Source organism: Mauremys mutica, chromosome 12, assembly GCF_020497125.1.
Source record: "Mauremys mutica isolate MM-2020 ecotype Southern chromosome 12, ASM2049712v1, whole genome shotgun sequence".
Classification (NCBI taxonomy): Eukaryota; Metazoa; Chordata; order Testudines; family Geoemydidae; genus Mauremys; species Mauremys mutica.
In genome coordinates, this window is record NC_059083.1 from 69083033 (window position 1) to 69094303 (window position 11271).

General features: G+C 49.7%; 1 protein-coding gene across 1 annotated transcript; it reads right to left on the bottom strand.

Annotated features, from left to right (window-relative positions):
- Nucleotides 1-88: 88 nt before the first annotated feature.
- Nucleotides 89-10532, bottom strand: OTOP3 (otopetrin 3). Its single transcript, XM_044984426.1, has 7 exons — nt 10136-10532; nt 7868-8004; nt 5866-5924; nt 4781-4899; nt 3195-3817; nt 2895-3074; nt 89-259 (listed from the first exon to the last, which is right to left on the bottom strand). The coding sequence occupies exons 1-7, from the start codon at nt 10530-10532 to the stop codon at nt 89-91; spliced, it is 1686 nt and encodes a 561-aa protein (XP_044840361.1).
- Between the last annotated feature and the right edge of the window lie 739 nt (nt 10533-11271).

Here is an 11271-nt window from a genome sequence, read left to right on the forward strand (position 1 = left end):
TTCCCAGGTCTCCCCCATCTGGCTCCTGCCGCGTGACTTCAGCGCCATTTCTCCCTCCACCGCTGGGTGAGGGAGGGTTGGACCTGGTTCAGGATGACACATACACCTCCAGGAGCCCCCCGACGGAGTGCATTCTGTAGAACACACCCAGGGGCAGGCCAAAGTTCACGATGGCAAACCAGGTGGAGTAACCGTAAAACGACTTCTCCAGCCCGTTCTCGAAGGCAGGGTGCATCCCGAACGTGGGCATGATCCACAGCTAGAAGGGGGGTTACAAAGAGCAGAGGTCAGAGGAGGTTAGGGTGTCCTGTATCAGTGGCTCTCAACCTTCCCGGGCTACTGTTTCCCTTTGTCTTGTGTAGCCCCACGTCTCACCTCACTTAAGGACGGTTTGCTTACAAAATCAGACGTGAAAATACAAAAGTGTCCCAGCACACGGCGAATGACAAATCGCTGACTTTCTCATGGCTACCATATAATTCTAAAACAAAGCAATTGGAATATAAATATTGTACTTGCAGTTCAGTGTATAGTATACAGAGCAGTATAAACAAATCATTGTCTGTATGAAATGTTAGTTTGTACTGACTTCACTAGTGCTTTTTACGTAGCCTGTGGTAGAACTAGGCAAATATCTAGAGGAGTTGATGTACCCCCTGGAAGATCTCTGTGTATCCCCAGGGGTATGCGTACCCCTGGTTGAAAACCATTGTTCTATATATATTCAGCATAGTCCATGGCACTGGGTATGCTCAAAAGCCTATGGTGCTGAATGGACGCAGGGCTGGCTGAGGCAGTCACTGGGGTATCTCTGATTAGGGTGACCAGACAGCAAATGTGAAAAATCGGGACAGGGGGAGGAGGGTAATAGGAGCCTATGTAAGAAAAAGACCCCAAAATTGGGAATGTCCCTATAAAATTGGGACATCTGGTCACTCTATCTCTGCTTAACAGAGCAAGTCCTCTCCCTAACAAGACATCTCAGAGGGATGTTCCCTCCCCTTACACTACTGCAGTCTCTGCCAAGTAAAACCGTGTCTCTAATATAACCCCGTCTGGAGACTCAGTAACAACACAGTTGCCCCCACAGCCTGGTTCAGGTTTTCTCATGTGTCTGGCATGAGGAACTTGGAAAATGTAGCATTTTTATGACTATTTTGCGTGACTCGGTTTCCCTGTTGTATTGTGGCCTGGCTTCTTGCACAGTGCTAACTCACAGGCGGCTGTGAAGGGGGAGTTATAGAACTGAGCAGGCCAGGTAAAACACCGACAGCCTCTCGGGTCCTCAGCTTCAGCGGAGTTAAGATAACAAAGGCTGGGCCAACAGCTGGAAGCAGAAGTTACCTCGCTGACTTCATCCAGGCTAGGATGTTTTACTCTTCCCAAGGCTAAGCCTGGGATCCAAAGGCCTGTTAAAAAGGTGCCCATTGCCGAAAGGGAGGGATTTTTGCAAGGGGGTGAGCTGAGAAAGGCTGGCCAGGATGTGTCACTAAAACAGCTGAGAGGACTCACTCAGAGGCCGAGGAAGCAGGCTGGAAGCAATGAGCTGTTTCTCCCAACTCCAAGATGGACCTGCCAGAGCTTTGGCTGGAGAGGTGGAAGTTGGGTAAAGGACTATGCAAGTAGGTCTTTAAATCTACTTCTGTTAGCACTGTGTACCTTTAGGGGCAGAATAAATCACGCTTTGTTTTGAAGAAGCTGCTTCTGTTTCCCTGCAAATGCACACTGTCACCGGCTCCCAACGAGACACTCTTGCACAGGCCAGCCCCAGTGGGACCTGCAGAATCAGCCACAGTTGGTAACCAGAGGGTGTATCCCACGCCCTAGTCTACGAGTGGGTGGATTGCAGAATTCCTCCTGGGGAGTGGTAAAGGCCTGACACCCGTGGGTGTGCACTTAGAGACACTCGGAGAAGGGACAGCAGAAACCGTGACAGATGGGAGCCACCTAAGTTTTAATTGCATCCTCAAGCCAATGTTATAGCTCTGTCCAAAGTTTTTATCACGGTTCAAGGATGTGGTTAAGGTCCTGCCTATTCTGTTCAATGGAAATGGGTTGTAACTAGCTGTGTGGGTGTCATTGCAGACAGGTCCTAATACTGGAGACTCTTGATGACAAGGATCCACTACTATCCGCTGTGCTTCTCACTTTTCTAGTTAGGCACTTTTTATTCAACACCAAATGTGTCCAATAACTTCTAATATACCTAAAATCAGGGCATCTGAGGGGGTTTTAGCTGCCTATGTTCTGTGAAAATCTCCCCCCGACCCATGTACAGAAAATCCAGCCACGCTGGAGTCATTCACTTTAAAAAGATATTTTAGGGTCAAGGGAGTGAGAGGTTAACAGGAAACCTTGTCTGCACTGTAGCATGAGCCTCAGTGCTGGTGTGTAAGAGGTTACTAGCAGGCCTGGGGAAAAATGGATGGCTGAAAGGAAAGAGAAGGTAGGGGCAGGGGCGGCTCTATGTATTTTGCCGCCCCCGGCACGGCAGTCAGGCGGCTTTCGGTGGCTTGCCTGCGGGAGGTCCGCTGGTAATGCGGACTTGGTGGCTTGCCTGCGGGAGGTCCACCAGTCCGGCGCCTTCAACGTACCTGCTGCCAAATTGCCGCTGAAACCGCGGGACTGGCGGACCTCCCACAGACATGCTGCAGAAAGCAGCCTGACTGCTGCCCTCACGGTGACCGGCAGGCTGCCCCCTGCGGCTTGCCGCCCCAGGCACGCGCTTGGTGTGCTGGTGCCTGGAGCCTCTCCTGGTGTGTGTGTGTGTGTGTGTGTGTGTGTGTGTGTGTGTGTGTGTGTGTGTGTGAATGTAGAACCAAGGTGTTCTCTGGTCTACTTGTTCTCATTCCAGGCCCGGGATGTAGAGAAGGCAGCTCGAGAGAGATACTCACTATGATGTTGCACAAGACCAGGAAGATTGAGATCTCCTTTAGGGCTTTCCTCTTCCAGTTCAGGCGGCCGTAGGTATGGCTGTAGGCATGCGAAACCCTCCTGAGCTGCTGCCTTATCTCTAGCGGGTAAACTCTTCTCGGGTCACAGTCTTCACGCTTCTCACCTTCTTTTGCTTCAGTCTCTTTGTTGCCAGGGGGCGGCGTGGGCTCCTGGCTGGTGTGTGACACGGCCGTCTCTTCACTGGATGGACCCGAGTGCTGTGTGTGGGGCCCAGCCGGGCTGGCATCAGGATCCTCCACCAAAGGCTGCCGGTGAAGCCCCTCGATAATGAAGATGTTCTGCGTGATGTGCTGAATGATGAGGCTGACCGCATAGGTCAGGCTGAGTCTGTCCAGCAGGTCTCCGGGGTTGGTGGCCACAATGGCGACAATGGAGAAGTAAGAAATGCCAATCTGGCCTAGGGCTGCTCCCATGAGCAGGATCACGTCCAGGCTTCGGGTTGGGTTTTTCAGAGTATCTAGCTCACGCTCTTCCAAGCCGTGGATGACCGTCCCAGCCACGGCACCCACAGTCATCATCGGCAGAAGCGCGACGTAGTAGGAATAATACAGCACAAGGGTATCCTCGCTAGGCGCTGAGCTGGTAGCCTGGATCTGGTAGGTCATGAAGATGCAGATCCCGATGAACAATGTAGATATGCCCAGCACCAGCCCATAAATGACACCACGGAGCTTGAAATTGGGCTTGGCATGAATGGCGTGGTGGGGAGGGATGCGCCTGCCCACGTTCTTCCACATGACGTACAGCATGGAGCTGCCGATGAGGCAGTATTCCGGGTTGAAGGGGTACAGCAAGACATAGCCTTTCTGGAAGACAAGGCAGGCTGTTGTGTTTGGACATGTGCATGAGCTGGACTCGTTGCCTGGAGTGAGGGAAGAGGAAGGGGGTCATTTGGGAGCCACGAGTAGCCTGGGAAGTTTTTTTTTTTGTCTATTTCCTGGCTATCTGCAGTGAGGTCCTACATACCTGCCTGCCCCAGAAAGCCTAATGACCTGCATGAAGCCAAATGAGCCTTCAAGTCTGGCGGGGGCAGGAGGTTCAGAATAATAATACTTTGCCCTTCCCATGCTCTAAGCCCGGTACAAACACTAACTAATCAGCCCTCCCAGTCCACCCTAGAAGGGGGGGGAATCTTGGTTTCTCCATTTGTACAAGACACAGACAGGTGAAGTCACCTGTCCAAGGCCACACAACATGCCAACGGCAAAGCCAGGATCAGTGCTAAGGCTTTTCTGATTCCTCTGTCCCTGCTCAATCCACTAAACTCTCTTCACGTGCATCTGGGAGGTTAAGACCCCCTGATAAAGGTCTGCAACATCGGCCTGAGGGTTTGAGGTTTCTGCTGTGTCATGATGAATTAGTCATGTAGGGAACTGATGGGCATCTCTCTCTCTCTCTCTCTGGAAGGAGAGACCAGACCCAGTCCCGGACCATGACTACGTGTAGCCCTCGCCCTGTGTGTAATATGTATTCTCTGTCCTTCCCTACCTAGACCTTCTCCCAGGAGAGCTCTTTATCTCCAAAGTTTAGTGGCTAAATAGCTTTCCAGGCAAATCAGCATGTTCCGAACGACCCACAAACTGTAGTACGGATCGTTCAAAAATCTAGATCTCTATGGGTGACCTCAACCTGCAGTTAAGCAAAACTTCCTGTTTCCCCGGAAAAATAGACACCAACTCCTTGTGCTTTAGTGAAGCCATGCATCCTGGTGGAGATGATCCAGAAAACTGAATGGCTGGGGCCAAGGGCTAGTGCTGACCTCGTGGATTCTCCAACCTACCCGTCTACCTGTTTCTATTAAGAAGCAGTGAAGAATGAGCCATGCCTGGAAAATTTTGTACAAGACCTTTGAGTGCAGATTCAATTTCCCTGTGAACAGAGTCGTTGGTCACCGCTAACAACCAGAGGAGGAAGTCTGTGGCCATGGTCAGCATCAGTCCACATCTGTAAAAGGGAAAGAGCACTTTTACAGCGTGTCACCTGAGAGCGTCTCTTATGGTCTTTTGCCTTTAGCTCCTCCTTGTTCTATGGCGCACACCCATTCTCCAACCTGGATGGTACCACCTGCACTCACATGGGCACACCCACCCACACCGGTGCTTACTCATACACTCAGGCATGCACACTCATGTATTTGCGCACATAAGCACGCCCATTCCCACACAGTCATAGCCATTCCCACTTGCAGTAATTTGCACAGGTTCTCATGTCCACTAGACTCTTAAATCAGTTGCGAACTGTGCAACGGGCCCATTGGGGCTTGCGGCTGTCACGGGAACATGTGATGGCCAGAAGAAAGCTGACTAACCCATGTAGACGTCATGAAAATGGGCGAGGTCAAGTCAAAACCTAGTGCCTCGGCAAGCCCGTGCAGTAGACAGATTCTTGAGGTTGGGGGTTGGTTTGTGAAATCTCTCATCCTTTAAAGATGAATTTTCCTGCTTGGTGGAACTGGCAGTAATCCCACTGGCCCCCAGCACTGGCATGGATGTCAGCTCTAATGTGGGTGCCGCAGTTTTGTACGTCTACCTGCAAGGATTGTGCCTCTCCACTGTAATCCACAACCTCCTATTCATGTCGACTAGGTCATTATCCTCCACTGAGGAAATTCAAGTGGACTGGAGATGGGATTAGGAAATCAATGCCACACAGACCAAACAAGAAGATGGCTCAGAAGGCAAAGCCCACCCGAGGCCCATTTGAAAGAGTGACACATTGATCTGCCTTGCATTTAAATAGAAAATCCCTCAGTTTTAAGAAACAAAGATCTTTAAAGCTGAAACACAGATTATAAGGCGCCCCTAGGAGGGCTGCTGAGGAGGGGAAAGTGGAGTCAGAAAGGCCGGGTATGGGAGCGTTCAAAGTAACGTGAAGGGCTATTAAACAAGGCCCCTCCTTCTCTCGTCCTACCTGGTGAGGTTGTGCTGGACTTGGGTACAGTCCTTAGAGTGGTGCCATAAAAGGTACGTCTGAAAGCAACAGAAACAATCAAATGACCCTATTGTAAACCTGGCAACAGGTGCGTGTGCAGATGTGCGTGAGTGGGAGCTTGTGCAAATGCAAGCGTCTGAGTGGGAATGCTTGTGATCGTGTGTGTGAACGGGCGCAGGAGTGCTTGAGCTTATGTGTGCATATGCATCCATTTTGCAGCATCTGCATGTGGGCAAACATGTATTGTCTAAAGTGCAGCCAGCTGCTTGACTAACACTTGCGGTTTGATATTGAAAATAATATTCAAAAGACCAAAGAACCAAGCGTAGCCGTTTAATACCTACGGCTCTGCTCTTTCCAGGAAGCAGCTCTCTGGCAGCCTGCAGTTCACCTTACACAGAAGGGCTGCTCCGAAATAGGCATTTTAATTGGCCATATTTATAGTCGGGTGGTTTACAAACTAAAAGCACTTTTTACAGCACCCAAGACTAAAATCCACCAATCAGCTTTTTACCTTGTTCTGTATTAACATCTTCCTGCCTTATCTTTTGTTTTGGATCCCACATTCCAAAGGCCAGGAGGGGCCGTGGAGTCACAATACAGCCTGTACTAGGACACACCGTTCGGGTATCTTGTCCTTGACAGGTTTCCTATTTGCTAATGCCAAAAGCGACATTTAGATTTGCAGAGCATTGTGGGATAGATAGCTAGATAGCATGACAGAAGTGAGCCGAATACGAGTCAGTTAGCAGAACTGCCCAACGTTAATACTGAGAATAACATACACAGTATTAATACCATGTGCATAATACCTATTAATGTGTGTGTGTGTGTGGGGGGGGGACATATCTGGCTACATCTACACTACACACCAGTGCTGGAGGCATGTGGTGTACGTGTAGCTACAGGCACAGTGAAAAGCAGGGATGCGTCCACATTGTAGTAGTGTGTAACAACATGCATCGGTGGAAGCCTCTGGCAGTGGCAGAAAGCTTCAGCAGCTCCCTGCTGTCAGAGCCTTTCACTGGGTGAGGAAAGGCCCTGGTGGGGAGGAAGCAACCTGGAAACCCCCTGGCCGGAGCTGCCATAGTCTTTCCCTGCAGTGAGGAAAGGCTCCAGCAGTAGGGAGGCAGCAGACACTCCACTGCTAAAAATAGCAGTGTAAACAGGGAGGCAGAGTAGAGAACGTGTAGGGTTTGTGCTCTCAGGGATGTCTTTACTTGCCTAAGCCGTGCCTCATGGTCTACCCTGCTACTTATATCCATGCTAGGGGGGATATGCAGGGATGTAACATGCCGCCAAAGGAAGCATGCAGCAGAGATATACCATAGGTCTGGCTAACGTGTAACTGTATACCTGTGTGAATGTGAGGGCACGTGTACGTACGAATCTAATCCAAAAAGAGAGACTTGAAAATATGTTTCCATTCACTCTGCTAGGCACAGGAGTTTGCTTCTAATAGAATCTGGAGAATTTGCGTATATGGTTTTAGGTCACAGAGATGTCATAATTTACAGAACTTCTGGTTGCAAAGCACGTCTAAATAATTTAAATGGGCAACTGATTTTGCCATTGGGGTTTGGCAATTGCAAACAGAGAGAAATCCTGATTTCAAATGAAAAAGCTTCCTGGGGGATGTTAGCGCAGAGACAGCTGTCTGGGCTGTTGAGGGGTAATGTACCAGATTTTCACTTATCTCTGTCTCGTTACTGACTTTGCAGAAGGAAGTAGGGGAACTTCCACTAAATCCCATGATAGATTTATTGTCTTTTATCACAGTAATGGTTTTACTTTTATGTCTTTGAGTACTATTTGTGCCACATGTATTGGCACTGTATGTGGTTTGGTATTTAAAACAATAACTGACACTAAAAATACCTTTAACAAGAAACCCCTACCTCTGATCTCTCTCTCCCTCCCTTCCCTGCCTCCCAGCTATATGGCGGAGTGACTGGATTCCAGAGAAGATGACGTTCCATACCTGAATGCAAATGAAGACGATTTCTATGCACGGGAACAGGATTTCCAGTGGGGATTTGCAATGTATGTGGCTGATGTTGTAACCGATCCTGAACACATGCAGGAGGATGGTGCAGGCTCCAAACAGCACTAGAGACCCTGTCCAAACAGTAAAACCGTGAGCGAGGGTCCGTACATGGAGTAAGCTGAAAGTGGTGCAGGTTTAGCAACCATCACCACATCTCCTGCTTTCATGCTTCCTGCGCTCGGTGGGGCGGGGAGAGTTCTAGTTTTGGAACTTCGGGAGTGGGCCTGAATTCAAATCCTGGATCCAGGTGCCCTGAAATTTGGGAAAATTTGAAAATCCCATGATTGTGTGTGTGTGTGTGGGGGGGTGGGGATCCCTGAATCACGATTTTGGAACATTTGGGTTTGGCAATACTGGCTCAGTCTCTAATTAAGCTACATGAACAACGCATGCCATTCACCTGGATTACATGTGTGTGGGAGGTGGAATTCATCCCATGTTTTGCACAAGGTGCTCCAGTAGAGACTAGTTCACTGGGAGTGAGGATTTCTGGGTAGAAATCTAGCTGTGCTGGATATCGCTCAGCAAAGCTTTGAGGGTCAAATTTTCAAAGCTGTTTAGGTGTTTAAGGATGCAGAGAGGCACCTACGGGGCTTCTCAGCAGTTTAGGTGGAGAGCTGAGTGAAGAACTGAGTTTTCACTTTGGTGGGTGAACCAAACAATTTTAAAAAAATGTTTTTGTTTCAAGTTCACTTGGAACAAACCATCTTTCACGTGTTCATTTGGCTTTCAAGTGTTTGAACCCTTTTCTTTAGTTTTTTTAAAACACCTAGGTCAGCTTCCGAATGAAAAGTTGGAGACCAAAAAAATCGGAGTGGTTAGTTCTGAAAACGTTACAACAAAACATCTGGACTTTGTTTTCCTTCCAGAGCTACTTGCCAAATTCGACTCAATTTCACGAATAGCTTCAGCCAACCCCGAAACCGCATTTTTTGGCAAACAAACTAAATTATTTGGCCAAAAAATGTGTCTCAGCTCTAGCTGGGTCCCTTGCTCCCACTGATTTCAACCTAACATGCTTAACTCCCATTGAAATCAAGGGAAGGTAGGTGTCTAACTCGGTTAGGGGTGTATAAGGATCCCCCTAGGCACCTAACTGCATCTTTAGATGCCTAAATACCCTTTGAAAATCTGGCCCTTAGTGCTTCATTTTACTCCTGAGCCAGTGCAGTAATTAAAAGGCCCTAATAAACCAAGGACAGAGCAATCTGGAGGTGTTATCTCATCAACTAAAGCGGGCTGGGCCTGGTCAGGCCTTGGCTGGGAGCTCCACGAGGAAAACCCTGGTGCTGCAAGAAGGGGATTTGCTAAGCAGAAATCTTCCCTTTTGACTCAGTATGAGCCAATACGCCAGCATGGCCAAAGGGGTGGACAGTGCTCTGCTGCAGAAAGTGCTGTTAGCTATAATGGTGTCCGTCCCATTTGTGATCACTAAAGGTAGATCTACACTGCAATTAAACACCTGCAGCTGATTCTGGTTTAGGCTGCAGGGCTATAAAATTGCAGCATAGACCCTGTGAATGGGGAGAGTCCCAAACCCTGGGTTCCAGCCGGAGCCTGAACATAGACACCACAATCTTTTAGCCCTGTAGCCTGAGCACTGCTAGCCCAGTCAGCTGACACGGGCCAGCCACAGGTGTTGAATTGCGGTGTAGACACCTGCGAGGTCCCCAGGCTCTCGCTTTGCAAGAGGAAGGATGATGTGGTTGGTTTCCTGGATACATTCCAAGGTGGACAGTTACACTCTGCTGTCCTGAATTCCTCCCGGAGCTCCAGCTGCATGCAAGAGTCTTGGGCTCCTGGTCTTAGAACAACAGCCTGGCACTTCCCTAGTGTCTTTTCATCAGAGGGTCTCAAAGCAGTTGACAAACATCCAGGACCTGAAGCCTCCCAGCACCCTTGAGAGGCAGTGAAGTCGTATGACCCCAGCCATTCAGATGGAGAAACTGAGACATGGAAGTGAAGGGTTGGGGAGGGCGGGGGGAAGGAGGAGAGACGAAATGACTTGCCCAAGGTCACAGATTGAGACAGTGGCAGACAGCCCGGATCGCCTCATTCCCTGTGCTCTAACCGGTAGGAAATGCTGGGTTGCTGTGCCAGAGGTGGCAGCATTCTGATGGTGAGTGAAGTGGTCCCTGGTGTGTAAAGTGGTCTAAGTGCGAGGCACTGAACAAAGGTAAGAGGGTTGTGTGCAGCACTTACCCTGCACCCAGACTGGCCCGGCATGGGAGTCCCTGTACAGCACAGCATGGGGCTTCCTGCTGGTACACAGCAAGTAGTAAATGATCCAGCAGACAGACAGGAGCTTGAGGATGGAGAGGAAGATCCTGACGTCGCGCAAGGTAATTGCCACCCTGTTGAAAATCATGCTGCTTATGAAGGCGCAGCCCAGGAACACCACGTTCAAGGCCAGCAGCCCCGAGAACAGCTGCCCGGCCTTCCGAGCCTGCTTGTCCTTGTGGAGCAGCGAGGAGCAGTGTCGGTGCAGCCAGCACGTCTCGTAGCGGATCTTCCAGGCTTCGGCCTGCACGGATGCTGACTCTTCGCCATCAGTATCCTGGTTAAGGTGCCTCTGCCGTGTGGCTTCCTTGCCAGCCATGTCTCAGCAGCCACGATTTTCTGCTGTCTGGTCGGAAGAAGAGTTCACGCTGGGATCCCCTGCATGGTTTAACAAATGGGGATTAATAAGAGCATCGATGGAAAGGATGTTAGGGGCTGCTGCTGTTTACATACTGAGCCACTTGACTTCACATGGAGATAAAGTCACATGTGCGATGAGTTTGGCGGTCTCAGCTTAGTCCCTGGCACAACTTATCTACATAAATCCTCCCAGGACAAGCCTTGAGTGCAAGAAAAGCAAGGGCTCCTGGGGACCTTCCTCGTTTGGGGCCTCCACCCCTTGTGCATGCTTTGCAGCTCGCAGGAGGAGTTCATCTTTCCTCTCTGGCAGCAGGATCAGAGAGGGAGGAAACGGCTCACTGCCAGACCCTGTCAGCTGTAGGCTCAGATGTTAAAAGTGGCCTCACCCTTACCAGCAAAGATCCCCACCAGAATGAAGGAAAGATGAAAACATAAATGTCGGGTTAAAGGCAGTTTGGCATGTTCCATGCATTATCTTTTACATTCTGCATGTGTGATCCTGGCCCTTTGTCAAGTCTGGATACTCCCATGTGACCATCACATGCGGTTGGAAGCATTGTGAGGCCAGCTGAAGTTTTTGTTGTTGGTTAAGGTACCTTGAGGCATTGGGGCAGGGTACCAAAGACAGGCAGCACTATTCACACCCTGCTCCCCAGATTTCTTCCAAGTCCAACTCTGCATCCAGGTTTTCAGCTTGT

What these genes read in the sequence shown, in the direction of transcription:
- OTOP3 (XM_044984426.1), bottom strand. Translation starts at nt 10,532, where the DNA reads ATGGCTGGCAAGGAAGCCACACGGCAGAGGCACCTTAACCAGGATACT. An exon ending in TCGTCTTCATTTGCATTCAG is followed by an intron (nt 5,925 to 7,867) that starts GTATGGAACGTC and finishes TGTTGCTTTCAG; the next exon opens with ACGTACCTTTTATGGCACCA. An exon ending in TCTTGTACAAAATTTTCCAG is followed by an intron (nt 3,818 to 4,780) that starts GCATGGCTCATT and finishes CCCTCACTCCAG; the next exon opens with GCAACGAGTCCAGCTCATGC.